The sequence below is a fragment of the Schistocerca piceifrons genome, chromosome X, assembly GCF_021461385.2.
Source record: "Schistocerca piceifrons isolate TAMUIC-IGC-003096 chromosome X, iqSchPice1.1, whole genome shotgun sequence".
Taxonomy (NCBI): Eukaryota; Metazoa; Arthropoda; class Insecta; order Orthoptera; family Acrididae; genus Schistocerca; species Schistocerca piceifrons.
Genome location: NC_060149.1, coordinates 203,008,499 through 203,027,496, shown reverse-complemented (window position 1 = coordinate 203,027,496; position 18,998 = coordinate 203,008,499). Strand labels below are relative to the sequence as shown.

Genomic DNA, 18,998 nt, shown 5'->3' with positions numbered 1-18,998 from the left:
GTATCTACTTCCTCGAAAGCAAAGTAAATGGACTGCTTGAAGTTTCTGGTAAGCAACTGTAAACACTGGAAATATTTTAAATAATGTTTATGTGAAAGCTCGTAAAATATTTCCTCTATTGTAGTTATGTATTATATGTTCTCTTCTATTCTCATGTGGCTATATAGATTGTTATCCAGTGCCCTATGTAACACAGATTATTTTCTATGACTATATATGTTTGCCGGCCGGTGTGGCCGAGCGGTTCTAGGCGCTTCAGTCTGGAACCGCGCGACCGCTACGGTCGCAGGTTCGAATCCTGCCCCGGGCCTGGATGTGTGTGATGTCCTTAGGTTAGTTAGGTTTAAGTAGTTCTAAGTTCTATGGGACTGATGACCTCAGATGTTAAGTCCCATAGTGCTGAGAGACATTTGAACCATTTTTGATATATGTTTTGATAAAATGTACGTAATGTTGTTCTTAAGTGAATAAGATGAAATTAGACGTATCCCTATCAGGAAACACCATTGAAACATGGGGCATGTGTTCGACTATTATCGATAATACCTACATTTGTCTCATCTAATTTCTTTATCTGCTTTTATTCATTGTGACTTTTGTATCAACAAGCTATTCGATGTAAAATTTATCTCAGTGTCTTTTTTTCATTATTTATGCCAGTTTATGTAACTGTAATTAATTTGTGGATGTAATTTCAAAAGTAATATGCCGTGAGAAAATGGAAATGTTAAAACTTTGCTTGCAATACTAGTTCATGCATAGGGCATGTAGGTTAGTAATCGTGTAAAATAATGAGGGAAGCCCCTCTGTAACGAAACTGGGTTGGCGGGAATAGAAACATCGATCTGGCGGTCGAAATGCGAAGCGTCTTTATGGCATGAGTCAGTCAGTGGCTAGCAGTCGACGTTTTTGCATCTTGTGAACCGAACGAGGCAAGAAGAACAACAAGATTATATAACATAGCCTCGGATGTGGAGGTAATTTGGCTTATTATTCATCGATTAATTTGGTTGGCTCTGTTCTACGAAAATCCGACACTACGAAGAGAATTTGCAGCGATAGTTATAAAGCAAGACCCATGGATACTGTTGCCTCGTTTGTAGAACGGCCGCAGTAGATCGACACTGCGACCACCTTCATCTCAAATTATCAGCTGTGTACTGTATAACTGCGTGGACCACTTATTTGAGTGCTTTCTCAGTAATAAGTTTGTGTTCTGTAAACTTTGCGTTGAATATCCTTAGTCATTCATCTAGACAGGTTCTTATCCAACGTGCTTCGATATTCCCGAGCATCCTACTGTATTGAACTGAAAAGTCATTTCAGTAAACTTTTGCTATAGTTAATAAACTTTGTGGAATAGTAAATTTCTCAGTTATTCAGTGAGTACTCCACGTATTTTTCATAAAAGGATAGTTAAAGTTCCATCATAAGTACAGCTGATTACAAAAGATTTATAATATTCAGCTTAAAGATTGGTTTATTGAAATCTCTGAACAGTATTACACCTACACGTAAAATCAATGATGATCCAGAAGGGTTACTGGCTGGTAGACTACGATGGGCCAGCGTAAGTATTAGTTATCGCGTAGCTTTGGAAGTAACTATCACATGCAGTATATAATTAACAGTTTTTCTCACATTGTGTTTTGACTAGAATACTCAACCTTGATCTGAGTCTACTGATACTCCCTTGCTAATTGTGGAGCCATATTTATGTTTCATATTACAATTAAGCATTAGCCCTTCCACGGGTGCATTTTTCGTAGCAACTCACCAAAGACATTATATTTTTGCTATCCTATTAGAATTGTGATTACCTGACTATATTTATTTTCGTGATTTAGGACCAAAAATTACGGTGGCACATTTATCACCACAGCACGTTTGTGAGGTATTAAAACTGTGGTGGTAAATGCATTTCCCACTTCCTTTTAGTGAGCTGTTACATGTCTCCATTACACGTAAAACAGAGCTTTCTGTTTTTATTTTATGTTTTCTTTTACTTTATTTAAAAAATACTGGTTAGCGATACCTAAGTTTACTTACCAAAATATGAAAACAATCCTTGAAACTTAACCACACAATGAAGGTATGACCCGAAACAGGTCACAATAATGTATACTGCAGGAGCGAAGCAATGTGTTCCGACAAAGTAGTGATCCCACGACAAAAAGAAACTGATTGTTGTAGCAGTTTTCATACACCTGGTGTAGTGTGCTACCAGGAAGATGTCAGGCATAGACAGAGGTGGTAAGACATATTCCCAAAAGCTTTAGGATACCTCTAAGATGGTGTTAAGTATGCTACTCACGGACCAAAAATGACAGATGAATTTTATAGTAAGTATGCTTCCCAAGCCTATTCGGGAAATTACTTAAGTGGTAACCATACTTCTCAATAACCATTAAAACATCTTTATTTTGTGAGACATATACCTCCCACAGCCCTGAAGACTGTATTTCACAACAAACAGAAATTAAAGCTGGTGCAGCGGACTGCCGCTAGATGCCAGGAGCGTACAGAAGTGGTAACATGTATTCCCTTAACCACTGTACAGAAATACATTTAGTGGGAAGCATATCCCCCACGGCCCGTGAAAGTGTTAATGAAGTGCAGTTGCCAGCTATCTAACATTTGTATGCTATAATAAGCACCTAGCTACATTCATTGAAACTATGCTAGATCTAGGTGCCACATGTTCCATTTCAGCTAAATAGTTTAAGGATGTAGATGCGCCTCCAAAATACAAATGATAATAGGAATAGAGAATGAAATTACATGATAAATGTTTCAAGGACTGTATTTTCCAATAACTGAACTAATAAAAGAACCTCTGTTCCAAGTTAATATTCCTCAACCATCAGTAATTTTTTACTTACAATAATCAGTAGCATTTGGCTTGAATATACGGTTAGTGTTACTGAGACCCAGTTGTTGCAAAAACGGTTAATATTCCTTCTGTGTTGTTCATGCCAAACTAATGTTACTTTGCTTGATAAATTGGGATAGTGCTTGGTGTCTCATCTGGAAAACGTAACTTCTGTATCAAGTAAAGTCAATCTCAATAGTATCCTTCTTTATGAACCGTGCTAGTACTTGGTACAACTTTGCCTAATGAGGCTGGCGACCGTTTCCTTCTACACAATTACAGTTTACTTTATTACTAAGCAAACATTAATTTGATTTCCCTTTTTTTGCTATTGTTTCCTTACAGGAATCTTTCGATAAATGAAAAACCATCCTATATCTTTCTATTACACAGAGTGAAGATCAAAAGTTAAAATCCTTTCACAGGAGTAACATTATCGATGTACTGCTAGTTTGGTAGTTGTCAGTAGAGCTATATCTTAAGACGCGAATTCAGTGAAATTAAAGTGACTATAGTGGAAAATAAAAAAAAAAATCTTCAACATGCAACAGGAAAAGTGGGCACGTAGCTATTGGTCAGCAGAGTGTTCGATGTAAAAGGCAGACAATAATAGTCACATCAATCAGACTGAAAAGGGTAATGCATTTTGTCACATGTTTTTAGTGCCGCACTTGATAACCGTGTTGAAGTCGACAGTTAGTATTGTGAGAGTACCACAAATCACGTCACTATGAATAAATAATATTTTGCATTATACGCAATATTCGCTGTTCCTGGAAAGACTTAAATTCAGAAAAGAAATGTAAGCATGTTGGCTCGTGGACAGGGAACTGGGAAAATTCATATAAAGTTGAATGAAAAATGAAAAAATGCAAAGAATCATTCGTTCAAAGTTTGACAACAAAGGTGTGCGCGGACATCTGGTTGAGTATATGAATGAGAGAGATGGTTTAAGAGCCTGGATTCTATCTCAGAGGAAGGTGGTACTACGTTAAAATGTAAAATTCAAGGCTGAAGAAATATTCCTGAATCTGAAGTTGCTCAAGGTGCATCTGTTTACAGAGTCAGTTTAAATAGACTTCCAATGAGAGAAAGGTATCAGAAAATGTCAGCAATGACACGAGGACAGAAGTTTTAAGTTAAGAGGAAGAAGATTGGGATACACTGGTAAATCCCAGAGGAAGTCAAGTATTAAGTGGGAAATACAGAAACAGATGCGAAAAGAAGAAACCAAAATTGATGCCAAAACGAAATTATGTGTACAGGCTGGAACTCCGATCAACAGGCATAAGGGCCCAAGTTTGTACACTGAAGCTTTGCAATCTAGCAGTAGAGGTCACTGACTGGAGGCCATACATGAAAAGTTGAAGTCCCTGAAAGAGAATAATACTTAGGTATTAGTTGAGCGTCCAAGTGAGGCACAGATTTTGCAAAAATGATGAGTCTTATGCAAGAAAATTGCAGGAAAATGTAAGTTCGCTTCAGGGGCTAATTTGTGGCCAAAGGAGATGTAGAAAGGCAGGGAATTGACTATGAAGAATTATTGAGCCCTGTTGCACATTGTGATGCTATTGCAAACCTGTCGACTGCTACTGAGAAAATGAAGCTCGGCCAGTTTGACATCAAAATAGCGTTTCTGAATTGTGTAATCAAAGATGATGTATACATGGAACAAACTGAAGGTTTTGAAGATGATACTGGTCGCGTTGGTGTAGCGAAGAAAATTCTGTATTGTCAGAAAAAGACATCACATTGTTGCAACAAACAATTTATATACTTCACGACGAAAAATGGAACTTCCAAACAAGTGAAATCTCCTATAGTCTAGGCTGCCAATGCAAGTACAGTGAAGTTGCATAAAAATCGAATCCCATCAGTTTCATGTCAAGGAAAGATTCTTGAACACACTGACGGGACTAAACAGGTATTGGGAACGATCTATTTGTATATATTAGCAATGAAACCAATAAGTATTACAGTCAAAATTGTAATAGAAGGAAACTGGATAAAAAATGCCATATTCGTCGACGTTACGGGACACGAACGTAGAAAATGCTTAGGGCTTGCTATCCTTACGCGAATTGTAAAAAAAGCAAGGATCGTTGATTACTGGTCAACGAATCCGTTGACAGACACTCCGATATTTCGCAAAACGATTCAGACAAATGTTATAATTTTTATATTTTTCTGACAACAACAATAAACCGATAATGCTGACCGGCTTTTCAAAGTGCAAATCGTAATTGATTATTTCTCCAAGAAGTTTAAAGAAATGTTTAATCTAAGTCAAAACATCTCAGTTGATGAAGGAGTGATACCGTGGCGTGGATAGTTAAAGTTTAAAGTTTAGAATCCGTCCCAAATTACGAAATATGGCATACTCATTCGGATGCTGTGTGATTCGAGTACGGGATACATTTTCTCATTCCAGATATATTCCGGCGCTGGACAACCTTTAGCAAAAACAGTAATGGCACTATTGACACCTTCTTATGGAAAGTGGCATCACCTCTACATGGATAATTATTATAAAAGTGTAGAACTTTCAGAGAAATTATTTGAAAAGAAATTTCGAGTTTCTGTAACGATACGACAAAATAGAGGATTTTCGGAAAAATTAAAGCGCCCGAAAGTCAATGTGTTTGAAGCTTGCCGTCAATGGAAAGGTGACAAACGGCCGGCGACAAGCCAAGTAATCCGAATTAGCGCTGCAGGCGCCAAGCGAATAAATTTGTACGAGGCGTGCGGACGGCAAAGTGTTAAGCACAAGATGTCCGCAGCATGACGAAGAAATTTGAAGATACGACACAGGAACGTATGAATTTGCGCACAGTGAAGGCAGAATTGTAAGAGGAACTACTGGCGTTACAAAAGGGCTAGAGGAATGCTCACAACCACATTGCCCTCTTACAACAAGTTACAACAACGTTAGTGACAATAGCAACATATATAACAACACTAACAACAACAACAACAACTGCGGCAACTGTATACTTCGTGCCTCCACCACGAAGTCTCGCTGTCTACAAGAGTATTCGGCTCAAAATGGGAGGGCAAGGTTAGTCCAGCTATAACGTAGCAAATTATTACGAGTTGCAATCTTGCATTGAAGGTGTATCTTGCCGGGAAGCAGGGAGGAGAGCGGATTTTGGTTCTCACGCTGGCACAAGTGACGCTGGCTACTGGGCCGAGCGAGCAGTGTAGCGCAGTACGTTTATGAATGTGAAGTAGTACTATTAAATGTTAATCGATCTTTTTCATAATGAGTGTACAAAATTCTATGGATAATAAAACCAAACTGCTAAAGTTTCAAATCAATAACTTTAATACTTTTAGAGATATAAATTTTTACCTAAAACACATAATAACCGTGCTGGCATTGTGAAACTGAGCCAGGGACTGAAATGTGTTCATCTATAGTATAAAATGAAACTACAACCACGATGATAGGTTCATATAACCAAATTTTCGGGAATTGTCTTTAGTTTCATTACCACATATTTCTGACGCAATTAAAAGTATGTGAGACCTTAATTTTTCCCGGCGAATTGGATGTTCAAATAACTTACGGGTTTGCTGCCGGGTGACGTCGTTGACCACCGCCGATCAGCTCGCAGATAGTTGTCACCATCCAGCTCAGTTTGGCAGCTGAGCTATCACATCTCGAAGCCACATTTCGTCGGAATGGTTATAGTGAGAGGCTGTTGCGCTATCAGCCTTCTATGCAACGGGTGAGTGACGATAGCAACGAAGTGGCACCAAAGTCTACGGCATTTTTGCCTTACGCAGGAAGCATTTCCAACAGGATTGGCCGTATTTTGCGGAAATATGATGTGAAATGTGTTTTTCGACCACCTTCTAAGATTAAGACCCTGTTGGCGTCCGTAAAAGATGATCTTGGTTTGCGTAAAGCTGGTGTCTATCGTATTCCTTGCAGTTGTGGCGTGTCATATAGTGGTCAGAGAATCAAGACTGTGGAAGACCGGTGTGTGGAACATAAGCGTCACACACGCTTTCAACAGCCGAGCAACTCCGCTATTGCAGAACATTGCCTTGACACCGATCATCCTATGGAATACAACACGGAGATTCTGGCTTGCACGTCCAGCTTTTGGGATAGTGTTATTAAGGAAACTGTTGAAATCAAACTATCAAGCAACCTTATAAACAGAGATGGTGGATTTTGTTTAAATGCTGCTTGGAAGCCGGCTCTGTCTGTCATCAAAAAACAGAGGGACAGAATTAGTGCTACCTCGCCTGTTGATTAATAGTCTCCATCGATATTTCTGATGTGGTTATCTTTGGTTGTGTGTTGACTCTACGGTTACTTGTTCTGTGTGTGGTATCTTTCTTGTTTCTCCTCTGTGAACCGAGGTATTAAATTCTCTTGCACATTGCATCCTCCTTGCATTTGTGCCTTGAGAATGGCAGGGTATGCTCCTGTCGAAATATCGGCGGTGGTCGACGACGTCACCCGGCAGCAAAGCCGTAAGTTATTTGATAATTAAAAGTAGTTTGGAAAATTATTATTTCATCGTGTTTTAGTTGAGTGAGTGTTTTGAAGAGACATAGAGCGAAGGGAGGACATACGTAAAGTGAGAATGTGATATTGTATTAAAACTACGTTAATGTGTGCGTGAGAAAGTTGTTGTGCAATAGGGGAATTTGTGACGTATATCCGAGTGAGCTTAATTTTGTAGGAGGCAGCCAGAAGGGACGTTGAGTATTAAATTCATTAGTTATTTATTATGTGGAAAGAAATCGTATTTTGTTTTCATTAAATTTTATTTAGTTCCGGAATTACGAGATTTCTGGTCGAAATTATATGTGGTAATCTGATTGGATTACATTAGAAATACCGTGAGTATAGAAGTGCTCGAGATGATCTGATTGGCTTCTTAACATACTAGCCAATAAAAATTCAGCATTTTCTACGCGGCGCCCATACATTTGGTCTCCAAGAAGTACAGGTCTCTTAGAATTTGTGGGGACTACCATTCGCTAAATGCATAAATGGCACCAGACATGGGCCCCACTACCAACATTCTGCATTTTTCTCGTGCCTCGGCAGGGGCACCTGTCTTCTGTGTAATCGATTGCAAAAAAAGCATATCTCCAGATACCCATGGCTCAGACAGCTGTTATTAAACTTCTTATGTTGTATGAGTTGGTTTCCACGCCATATGGTGTAAAAAACGTCGAGCAGACGTGGCAACACTTTATCGATAAAATTTTAAGACTCTTCCTTCTTGTTGTTCATACGTCGATGATATTTTGTTTTTTTTGTGGTGTCTCTAGTACAGTATTAGGTACACCTTCGCCCTTTGTTCTATAACCTTGATCGTCATTGCCTTGAGATTAATATGGACAAGTGACAGCTATGCCAGGAAGAAGTCATATATATGTGACACGTGGTTAATGTGTCTGGGGTCTGACCCACCTCAGAAAAAACAGCATTGATTCGAGTTCTGTCTCGGCTATGAACCCACGAAGAATTAAGAAGATTTTTGGGAACAACATTTTTATAGGCGCCATCTGCCACAGGCTGTGGCAACTCTAGCTCTTCTCAGAGACGCACTGGCAGGCAAGAACAAAAGTGGTAATCAAATGCTAATGTGGACTACAAAATGCTCAGGGCCTTTGATAACATCAAACTGTCCCTCCAGCAGGCTGACTCTAGTACATCGCGTAGGTGAAGCTTGCTTATCTATCAGTACCTATGTGAGCGATATAGCTATTGGTGCAGTGCTTCAACAGTTGGTCACTGGAGCTAAACAACAATTACAGTTCTTTTCTCAGAAACTTACAGAGTTTACTGAGAACTGTTATCAGTGTACAAGAGAGTGTGTTATTTCAAATCAGAAGTGAAGGGTAGGCCCTTCACTATTTTCAGAAATCAAAACCCCTAGCAGAGGCTGCACAGAACGTCACAAAGGACTGCCCCCTCTCCCCCCCCCCCCCCCCCACACACACACACACACTATGTTCTCACAGTTTGGACAATGTAAGTCAGTTTACAATCAACATGTAACACATTAAATGGGCCGTCAATGGAGTGGCAGACTTGCTCTCAAGAATCAATGCCCTTCCCTACGATGAACTTGCATTAGGGCAGGAGACAGATATAAAAATCAAAGAAATTCTGTAGAACACATTGATCAGCCATCAGCCTTCTTTTCGAGTGCTGTCGACTCCCCAAATCGGACAGACAAGTCTGGTGCGATATATCGCGAGGGAAGTTCGAATGCTGGTTGCGTCACAGATGAGATGACTCATGTTTAATAATCTCCTCAACCTGTCACATTGTTTGGCAGGATGTGAAGCGTGATTAAGATGTGGACTCACATCTACATTCTGTGCCAATGCTGCTAAACAGGTAGGCATGCTAGCCCAGAGCTCCACCACTATGACATTCCATAGGACAGTTTATAGTATGGACACTTGGATTTGTTCCTTCGGCTGCCTGATTCTGGTGGATTCAAGTATAGTTTGTCGGCTGTCGATCACATCACGCACTGGGTGAAGCCAGTCCCCATACTGGACACTACAGTTGAGACAATGGTTAAGGCTTTTGCTCATGTGTAGAGCTCGTGGTTTCGTCGTTCTGCCATCATAACAACGAACCAAGGATGGCAATTCGAGTCGGCATTGTTTAAAGAATTGTATAGCCTCTGTGGATTAAAACGTTTTCTCACCACCACTTACCATTCAAAGAGCAAAGGGTTGGTACAGCAGTTATACCACGCACTTAAGACGTTGCTGATCTGTCATGGCGGACAATGCTCAGAGGCCCTTCCATTGGTGCTTCTTGGTGTTTGCAGTGCTTTCAGAGGACTTTCAAGCTTCGCTGGCGAAGATCATATATGGTGAAGCGGAGTTCACCGATTCTGTGGCATTATCTGATACAGCTGAACTGCCAACAATGGTTCAACGATTCAGACAACATATCCCCAACATCAGAAATCTTCTTCTGGAGTACCATAGATTTACCAAGGTGACTTTGCGATGTGCGAGTATGTGATGTTATGAGATGGCACTACATGGGCTCTTCACCAGACTCTTCGTCTACCCCCCGCACTCACACTTCGGCCGCCATCTTCACTCCCCTCTCCACCCTGAATATTTCGTAGCAAAGTAGAAGCAACTGTTACACCTTCACTTTCCCTATTGTTCCGCACAAGTCGCGTGGAGTGGCCGCTCGGTTAGAGGTTCCATGTCACCAATTGCGCGGCTTCTCTCACTGGAGGTTCGAGTCCTCCCTCAGGCATGGATGTGTGTGTGTGTGTGTGTGTGTGTGTGTGTGTGTGTGTGTGTGTGTGTGTATGAGTGAGTGTGTGTGTGTGTGTGTGTGTGTGTGTGTATGTGTGTGTGTGTGTGTGTGTGTGTGTGTGTATGAGTGAGTGTGTGTGTGTTGTCCTTAGCGTAAGTTAAAGTAGTGTGTAAGTCTAGGGACCGATGACCTCAGCAGTTTGCTCCATTAGGAACTTACACATTTGCTCCGCACAAGAGGGGTGGAGGGCGGACTCTGTGGGGACTTCACTAGCAGGATGCGACTGAAATATATAATGATGATGTTCAAAGAAGTGTCGAATACTTTCAGAGCTGGTAGTACTCATCAAAACAAGAAAATTAAGTTCAATAAACACGAGTCAGGAAATGCGTTCTTCCTCCTGTGATAAACACGTCTTTACAGAATATATATATATATATATATATATATATATATATATATATATATATATATATATATATATATCAGAATAAAGAATAGTGATGTTTGTTATATCTTTAGTGTTTAAGCAGTCTTATTTTGGACAGCCATGATGTTAGATGATAACGTGTGCATTGTTTCATTTAATAGCAATAAAACAGCAAGTGTACACCCAGTTGATGCTTCATTCTGCACGAGTCCTGCCATGGATTACTTACGAAGATACATCCGAAAAAACATAATTATTTGGTAGCAAAAGTATCAGTTGTAGGGATAGCCACTTATATAATTTCTATTCATATCAAACTGTCGAAATGTTTACCATATGTTCTTAAAATGATGTTGGGAAACCTTGAAACTTTTTCCGATTGCATTATCCGTTACCGACATCCATAAGTTAAAATTTTCTGCGCTTATGGACCTAAAATATGCACGTAATATCCTGTCTGAGCCGTAAATGTAGTGAACACATAGCAAGTGTTTTATGGTCATCAAAAGAGTTCTGAGATCGTCGAACTACGTTTTTAGTAAGAATTCGTTCACTGATAAAACTGTATGTCTCGCTGTCTCTGTGTAATGGACACTTCACACCTATAGAAATATGCCCAAGGTGGTACTGCAGTGGCATGAAATTGGCTAGAAATGGCATTAATATACCGGAAAAGAACTTAAAACGACTGTCAAAAATTGTTTAATACTAGAAAGACTGCTAAGGCGGAAAAGTATTTCTGATACCTTTTTTAACTCTTTTGACAAACAAATCATAAGATGGACATTTTTAATGAATTGTAATCGATGAGCAAAGTCTCCAGAAAAAAATTTGAAGCAAACGATTTTATCTCAACCTTATATTATGCGTACTTATCTGATTCTTATATGTGTTAAAGTATACAAATGTGTCGAAGTATACAAGTAAACAGTCGAAACATTATTGACCTATACAATACGTTTCATATAAGCAACACACCCTGCTGTACCAGGGAAAAGAAGGGAACCAGCAGAAAAATGCACAAAATAGCGGATATGTTCATGTCCTGTCTGACAGGGAAGTGGCGAACCAGCTGGCTCAATCCTCATTCCGCCTTCCTCTCCAGAAATTTTTACATGCGAACATATTCGCGGTTTTTTATGCTCAGAGAAAGAGTAGCAAAGAGGCAGTGACAGTGGAAGAGAGAGGAGACAATACCAGTGGGAGACAAAGAGAGAGGAGATAGTGATGGTGGGAGAGAGAAAGTGGCAGTGAAGGGGGCAGAGGTGGATGAAGACAATAGCAGTGGGAGCCGAAGAGAAAGGTCATGTCAAAAAACACGGATGAATAGACACCATACATAGGCTTGGAGGGTCTAGACCTTCCCAGACTAGTGAACTTTAACATGTAGGTATAGGGGAGGCAGAATTTTGGTCCAAAATTTTAAACACGTAGGTAAAGGAGAAGAAATAGGTTGGAGCCCCAGAATTTATGAGCTTCTGTGATATGGGAAGACAGTAACAGTGGAAAACAAAAGACAAAAGGAGAGAGGATAAGTGAGAGAGAAGACAATGGCAGTGGTATACAATGTAATCAACGGAAGAAAAAGGAGACAGTGGGAGAGCGACATACATAGACAGTGGCAGTGAGAAGGAGATGCTGAGTATGAAGACTTAAATATAAAGAGGGACTGGGTGAAAGGTCTTAGAATGTTATGTGTTAAAAAAGCGCGAATAAATTCGCAAGTAGAAATTTTTGTTGAGAAAGGTGGTGCGAGGACTGAGGTAGGTGATTCCCCACTTTTCTATAAGAGCTTTTGAAGAGGCCCCAACAGTAGCATTTTTCTGCTTAAAAAAAAATAAATATAGCAGCACATCAACGTAGCTCCATGCCCCTAACTACTACACTATCGATATGGAGAACTCCTACAGCTTTTGACAGTGTCTTTCTTCTTAGTATATCCTGATGGCTTTTGCCGCCAATATGTCATTCACTGATAAATTTTGAATAAGCCATAACTTTGAAACTACATACTAACATATGACGATATTATAATATGAAAGCAGCAAAACAGCAAAATTCTTCAACTACCAATATGATGTTTTTCGTCATTTTAGTACAGTTAATTGTGCCAATACCAGCACGTTTTTGAGAGAACCTTGATGTGCTTGTATTTTGAAACAGCATCTATTCGTGGGAGTTTCTGGTGTCACTTGAAGCTAGTCGACTGCAATAGAGTTTGTGTGTTTTATGGAAGACACAGCACTTGCCAATAAGCCTCCTCTTCCTTACGCTTCACCTCTCTGCCACTCAATACGAGCTACTGCGCATGCACAACATTCGAGGCCAAATTATGTCAGTCAGCACTGCGCCACCCTGTATAACATACTAATGAATTGTGTCCATCGTTTATACATAAAATTATTAAAGGTAACAATAACTTACTTTCACATTAATGTTCTCCTTAGCTGATGTTTCAAAAAATTCAATTCCCAGTTGTTCTGCAAGTTGCTTTCCTCTTTCAAAACTGATTACTCTTTCATCTTCCATGTCACACTTATTTCCAACTAGGATTACCTGTGCGTTGTCCCAAGAATACGTTTTTATTTGAGTCACCCTGCAGGAAAAATGGAGACATTAAATAAAGTAAGCAGAATGAACTCTAGAAGCATTTCCCAGTGTCATTAAAATCAAGCATATAAGAAAGAAAGTAGGGTAATCATCATATACACTTAATAAACGTTTTACTTAAATATTTGATAATTGTTTACACTATTGAGAGGGGGCGGAAGATAACTGTACTGATGTATGCACGTACACAGGGTGGAAGTTGTATTGTAAACAGGTTAACTAATTCACAACTATCTTGTTTACATACCTGACAAGCATCTGAATAAAGGAATGTGATTTAACTGACATGTTATGATTCATTTTATGACATGCATACAAATGGTTTCTGTATTTACATCACTCAGATATTACTCTCTTGTGATCTATGCATATCTTTTCCTTGCAACTGTTATCTGCTTTGCTCCACAATTTTAAAGCATAGTGTTGCACTGACTGGGCTAAATAAAGCACATTATATAGTAGTTTGGCTAATGTCCTATGGATCATAGAGCTGTACTCAGGATTTTAATTATGAACATCTTAAAACATTGCCTGTAATATACATTTCAATATCAGTAATTAACATCTCAGGGAAACTAATCTGCGCATCATTATTTCCTACTACTTTTAAATTATTTGATTAGTTAGAAATATCATTACGCAATAGAGTTTTTTACAATATTTATACAGTCATAAATGTTTATTAGTATCCTGTTACAGTGTAATGTTCTACAGCAGTTCGTTTCACAATGCTATTACTTACATATCCCTTCAACTTACTTTCTTTCTAATATGACAGAATATGGTGGGTCTCTCTCTCTCTCTCTATCTCTCTCTCTGTGGTGTGTGTGTGTGTGTGTGTGTGTGTGTGTGTGTGTGAGTTAGTGATTGAGTGAGAGAGAGAGAGAGAGAGAGAGAGAGAGAGAGAGAGAGAGAGACCCAAGAAAGTAATTTTTGAATGTGTAGTTCACAATGTAACTGACAAAACTACGCAGATAGCAACAAATATGGTTTATATATTCTAAAGTGTACTGTACTGCAAATCAAAAATATAACATTCAATTTTTTAATGAGTTCTTGCCACTCACATTTGAAATACTTCCCTACAGTGTAGGATGCAGTGTGGTCTCGCTTATTTCACATAGTAAATTGTACCTAATTTGTATACATGAGATACTTTTCTTTATATTGGGTTTACATCACTACAAAATGTTTATGTCTCTATTACTGTGACTATTAATTTACAACTAAAGGAAGATTCTGACTGTGCAGTACTATTTGCACTATTACTGGAAACCCCAGAAACATACAGAATCCAAATCAACAGTAGTACTTATTTGTACACATCATTTATACTCAGCAGTCAGATTTCCTCTAGTCTACCTTATCTTTATTTTATCGAAACAATTAAAAAATTCAAAATTTGTGGAGTTGTGCAATTGAACATGAAGTCCTATGTTGTGATAAGCAGTGGAAAATCATGTACAAGATACATGTAAACGAAAACAATGATCCTCATTCCAATTTATTTATTTATTTACTGTTTGGAATCACTGATTCAGAATGGAAGATAGGTGCCTATCATGTTACACATGTTTTTGTTTGGAAGTCAAAGTTACTCCTAATCCTGCATGCTCAGTAAGGTCAAAATACACAGGATTAGCCTCAGAGGAAAGAGTATAAATTTATGTGTGATGTGCCTCTCTGGTTCGATAACCAAATAACTATTAACAAAATTTCGTGTCTAGGAATAGTGATGAAGCTACATTTTAAAAATATAGCAAATATGGAACATGATATTGTATTTGTTTGTTCTTGTAGTTACGAAAGTGAAAGGAAACAATGATCTTTCAACAACTGGATCTTTTGGTCATGATACATATAACTGATATTGAGGGTATTTCATTAGCTCTTAGATTTATTTTTCTATAATTCAGATTTATCAGATTCTTGTAACGTGATCTTAAATTACGGCAAAAACTAGAAAATTGGTGTGGTACCCATGCATAGTCTTGAAGTTTACTATATTTTAGACCTAAAAACTTTCATTAATCTGTTTAATTTTTTTCAAAAGACCTTATTCTTCATGTGGTTGACTTCAGGACGAACAGATAATGGTTTCAATTTCTTTAAGATTTCTTGAGTTTTCTGAATCAACTTGTTATGAAAAGTGTTTAAATAGCAGCAAGAAATTACTTTCTAGTTTATATATAACTAGGTAAACTGAAGGACATTCCCACTCATTCAGTTAAACAAGAAAACATTTGCTGTTACAGTCAGCAATGCAGTTCTGTAAAACAGCTATGATCTTAATTTTCACTATAAGAAACATGTAAAAACATGTTTTAGATTCATATCATGTTAAACTTAAGTATACATTAATTTTCATGGAACTTTGTTTACCGAACAGAAGGAATGTTGTGTTCTGTATCTACCAACTGACGTATTTGAGTTTCCTGTTGTAGTCCTTAAGAGCAGAAGTCAAAAGTCACTTGCAATCAGACTCATTTAACTGCACCTACCATATCATTATGCAATAGCACAAAACCACATTGTACTGATTTCATGATTATGAAAAATGCTCTGTGCTATGTTTATCCTTATGTTACAAGCTAACAACCCTGTCACAACTGTGTATTGTTTCCTACTGCTAGTGAAGTCTCTTAAGGACTGTGTGGCCTGATGCACAAACAGATATGACAGTTCTATTTATATTCTTACAATCACACAACATGGCTGTTTTATTTGCTGGTGTTGTTTACTTACCAGTCCTGAACACTGTTGAAAGATTCTTCATTGGTGATGTCATACATCAGAATGAAGCCCATGGCACCTCGATAGTATGCTGTAGTGATCGTCCTATATCTCTCTTGTCCTGCCGTGTCCTGAAATTAAAATAATCGTATGTTTGATTTTATGGAAGTAGACAATTTCTTCCAATGCAGTGTCACATATTCTACTAAGTCAGCAATGAAGTAAAGCATAATGTAAAATAGGTTCTCAGCTACAGTTTGTTTCAATTGTTCTTTGTGAATTTGAATTAAATGAGGAAAATTAACAAAATGAATGTATATTCAGAACATATCACTAAAATGCGACGCTAGGCCTATTACCAGAGCATGTTGCAACATCTTGTATGGAGGTGTGAAAGAAAGAAACATAACGACAAATGACCACGCACAAATATGTCTCTTCTACTTCTTCTTCTTTTTAGCGATAACCCCATCTTGTGTAGGATTCGCTGCACTCAAGATCTGGCAAATCTATCTTACTTGTGGCTGGATGTCATTCCTGTCGCCACAGTCGTCAGTTACGGGTACTTAAGGGAGAAAAGTCGTGTCTGTAAATTGTGTGACCTTTGTTCTGTGTGTGATAGTACTTTAACTATTTGATGCACAAATAAGTCTCTAATAAAATGAAATCTGCATGGTATACTGTTAAAAGTGAAACAGAAACAAATTCCACATATATTATACAAATGTGTATTCACTATGTAATCAAAAGTATCCGGACACCCCCAAAAACATACGTTTTTCGTATTAGGTGCATTGTGCTGCCACCTACTGCCAGGTACTCCATATAAGCGACCTCAGTAGTCATTAGACATCGTGAGAGAGCAGAATGGGGCGCTCCGCGGAACTCACCGACTTCGAACGTGGTCAGGTGATTGGGTGTCACTTGTGTCATACATTCGTACGCGAGATTTCCACGCTCCTAAACATGCCTAGGTCCACTGTTTCCGATGTGATAATGAAGTGGAAACGTGAAGGGACACGTACAGCACAAAAGTGTACAGGCCGACCTCGTCTCTTGACTGACAGAGACCGCTGACAGTTGAAGAGGGTCGTAATGTGTAACAGGCAGACATCTATCCAGATCATCACACAGGAATTCCAAACTGAATCAGAATCCACTGCAAGTGCTATGGCAGTTAGGTGGGAGGTGAGAAAACTTGGATTTCATGGTCCAGCGGTTACTCACACTCCACACATCACACCGGTAAATGCCAAACGACGCCTCGCTTGGTGTAAGGAGCGTAAACATGGAACGATTGAACAGTGGAAAAACGTTGTGTGGAGTGACGAATCACGGTACACAATGTGGCGATCCGATGGCAGGGTTTGGGTATGGAGAATGCCCGGTGAACGTCATCTGCCAGCGTGTGCAGTGCCAACAATAAAATTGTGATATTATTGTGTGGTCGTGTTTTTCATGGAAGCGGGTTTACACCCCTTGTTTTTTTTATTTTTTTTTTACCGGCACTATCACTGCACAGGCCTTCATTCATGTTTTAAGCACCTACTTGCTTTTCGCACTGTTGAAGAGCAATTTGGAGTGGTGATTGCCTTTCAACACGATCGAGCACCTTTTCATAATGCAAGGCCTATGTCGGAGTTGTTACACAACAACATCCCTATAATGGACTGGCCTGCACAGAGTCATGACCTGAATCCAATAGAACACCTTTAGATGTTTTGGAACGCCTACTTCGTGCCAGGCCTCACCGACCGACATCGATACATCTCCTCAGTGCAGCACTCTGTGAAGAATGGGCTGCCTTTCCCCAAGAAACCTTCCAGCACCTAATTGAACGTATGCCTGCGAGAGCGGAAGCTGTCATCAAGGCCATGGGTGGGCCAACACCATATTGAATTCCAGCATTACCGATGGAGGGCACCACGAACTTTTAAGTCATTTTCAGCCAGGTGTCCGTATACTTTTAATCATATAGTGTATATATGAGGGTGTGTTGAAAAGCAACATAGGTTACAATGTAAAAGAAGGAATATCCTGTGGTGTTTTGTTTGGCAGGACGTTCATTTCGCAGAATTAATTTCGACATAGGAGCTATGATAACAACAGTGACAGTCGCATGGCTACAGTATTACATAGTTTGGGAAAAGTTACTATTTCAGCATTATTTTCCAATGTCTGTGTTTCCTTCTATTAAATAACTAAAAGTAATTCATTTCCTCTTTTCTGCCTGTCAGTATATTTAAAACGATCTTAAATTTGATGTTTGTTATATTTTATTCCTCATTTCTTCCATTCATCTATACTGCTGCGAAATGTTGTGACTGGTGATGTGAGCACCCTGTCATGTGTGTGCATGTGAGAGAGAGCCTCCTAGTTCAGAACAACAAAGTAATTTAAATCTAGTTTTTAGAGAACAGCTATCACAGCAACACCATTCGGGGAATAACATGGGTCCCACTCTCCGTCATGCTCATCACTGCCATTTCACCCCGACACCTCAGTCGTCACTTACCAGTCTGCAGCAAAGGATACTTGCGGCCAGTGTCTTATTAGCTCTGGTTCTGTTTCGTTGTTTATGTGCGTGGAACGTTTAATAATAGCTGAAGCCGGCAGTGGAAATGTTAAGCCCAGTATGACGCTGCGAAAAGAACTGAATAAAAGGCGTAAATAGGGGATTGTGCAAATGCGCCCTGTATGGCACCGCACAGCTATTCTTATTGAGGGCATATTACGCGCGTGAGTTACTGTGATGTGGCAATGTCACTCCATTTCGACTCTGAGCTGTACTAGACTGTCAGTCACATTGTTATTCTGATCAAGGATTTAATTGGGCATAGAACGCAAATGAAAAATAGAACAGTAACAATAAATTAATGAAGAAGTCGCTCAATCTGCTCTGTAGAATTTTATTTAGTTCACTGCCGATTTCGGCTTTTTTTGTTAAGCCATTCGCAGTTGCATCTGAAGTTGCCATACATACGGTAAATGTTTGAAGGTACATAATTGAAGATGGAGAAAACATGGTTTCCGTATGTTTATGAACAGACGGACTATAAAACTTGCGGGTTAGAAATAATGTC

At 39.1% G+C, this 18,998-nt stretch overlaps 1 protein-coding gene across 3 annotated transcripts in view; it reads right to left on the bottom strand.

Annotated features, from left to right (window-relative positions):
- Positions 1-18,998, bottom strand: part of LOC124721610 (ras-related protein Rab-3) — an 832,513-nt gene that overhangs the window by 21,310 nt on the left and 792,205 nt on the right. For all 3 annotated transcript variants that reach the window (XM_047246662.1, XM_047246661.1, XM_047246663.1), the window contains 2 exons: positions 15,928-16,046; positions 12,997-13,168 (listed from right to left, as the gene is read on the bottom strand). In XM_047246662.1, coding sequence (XP_047102618.1) covers positions 12,997-13,168; positions 15,928-16,046 — 291 coding nt within the window. The remainder of the gene's footprint in view (positions 1-12,996; positions 13,169-15,927; positions 16,047-18,998) is intronic.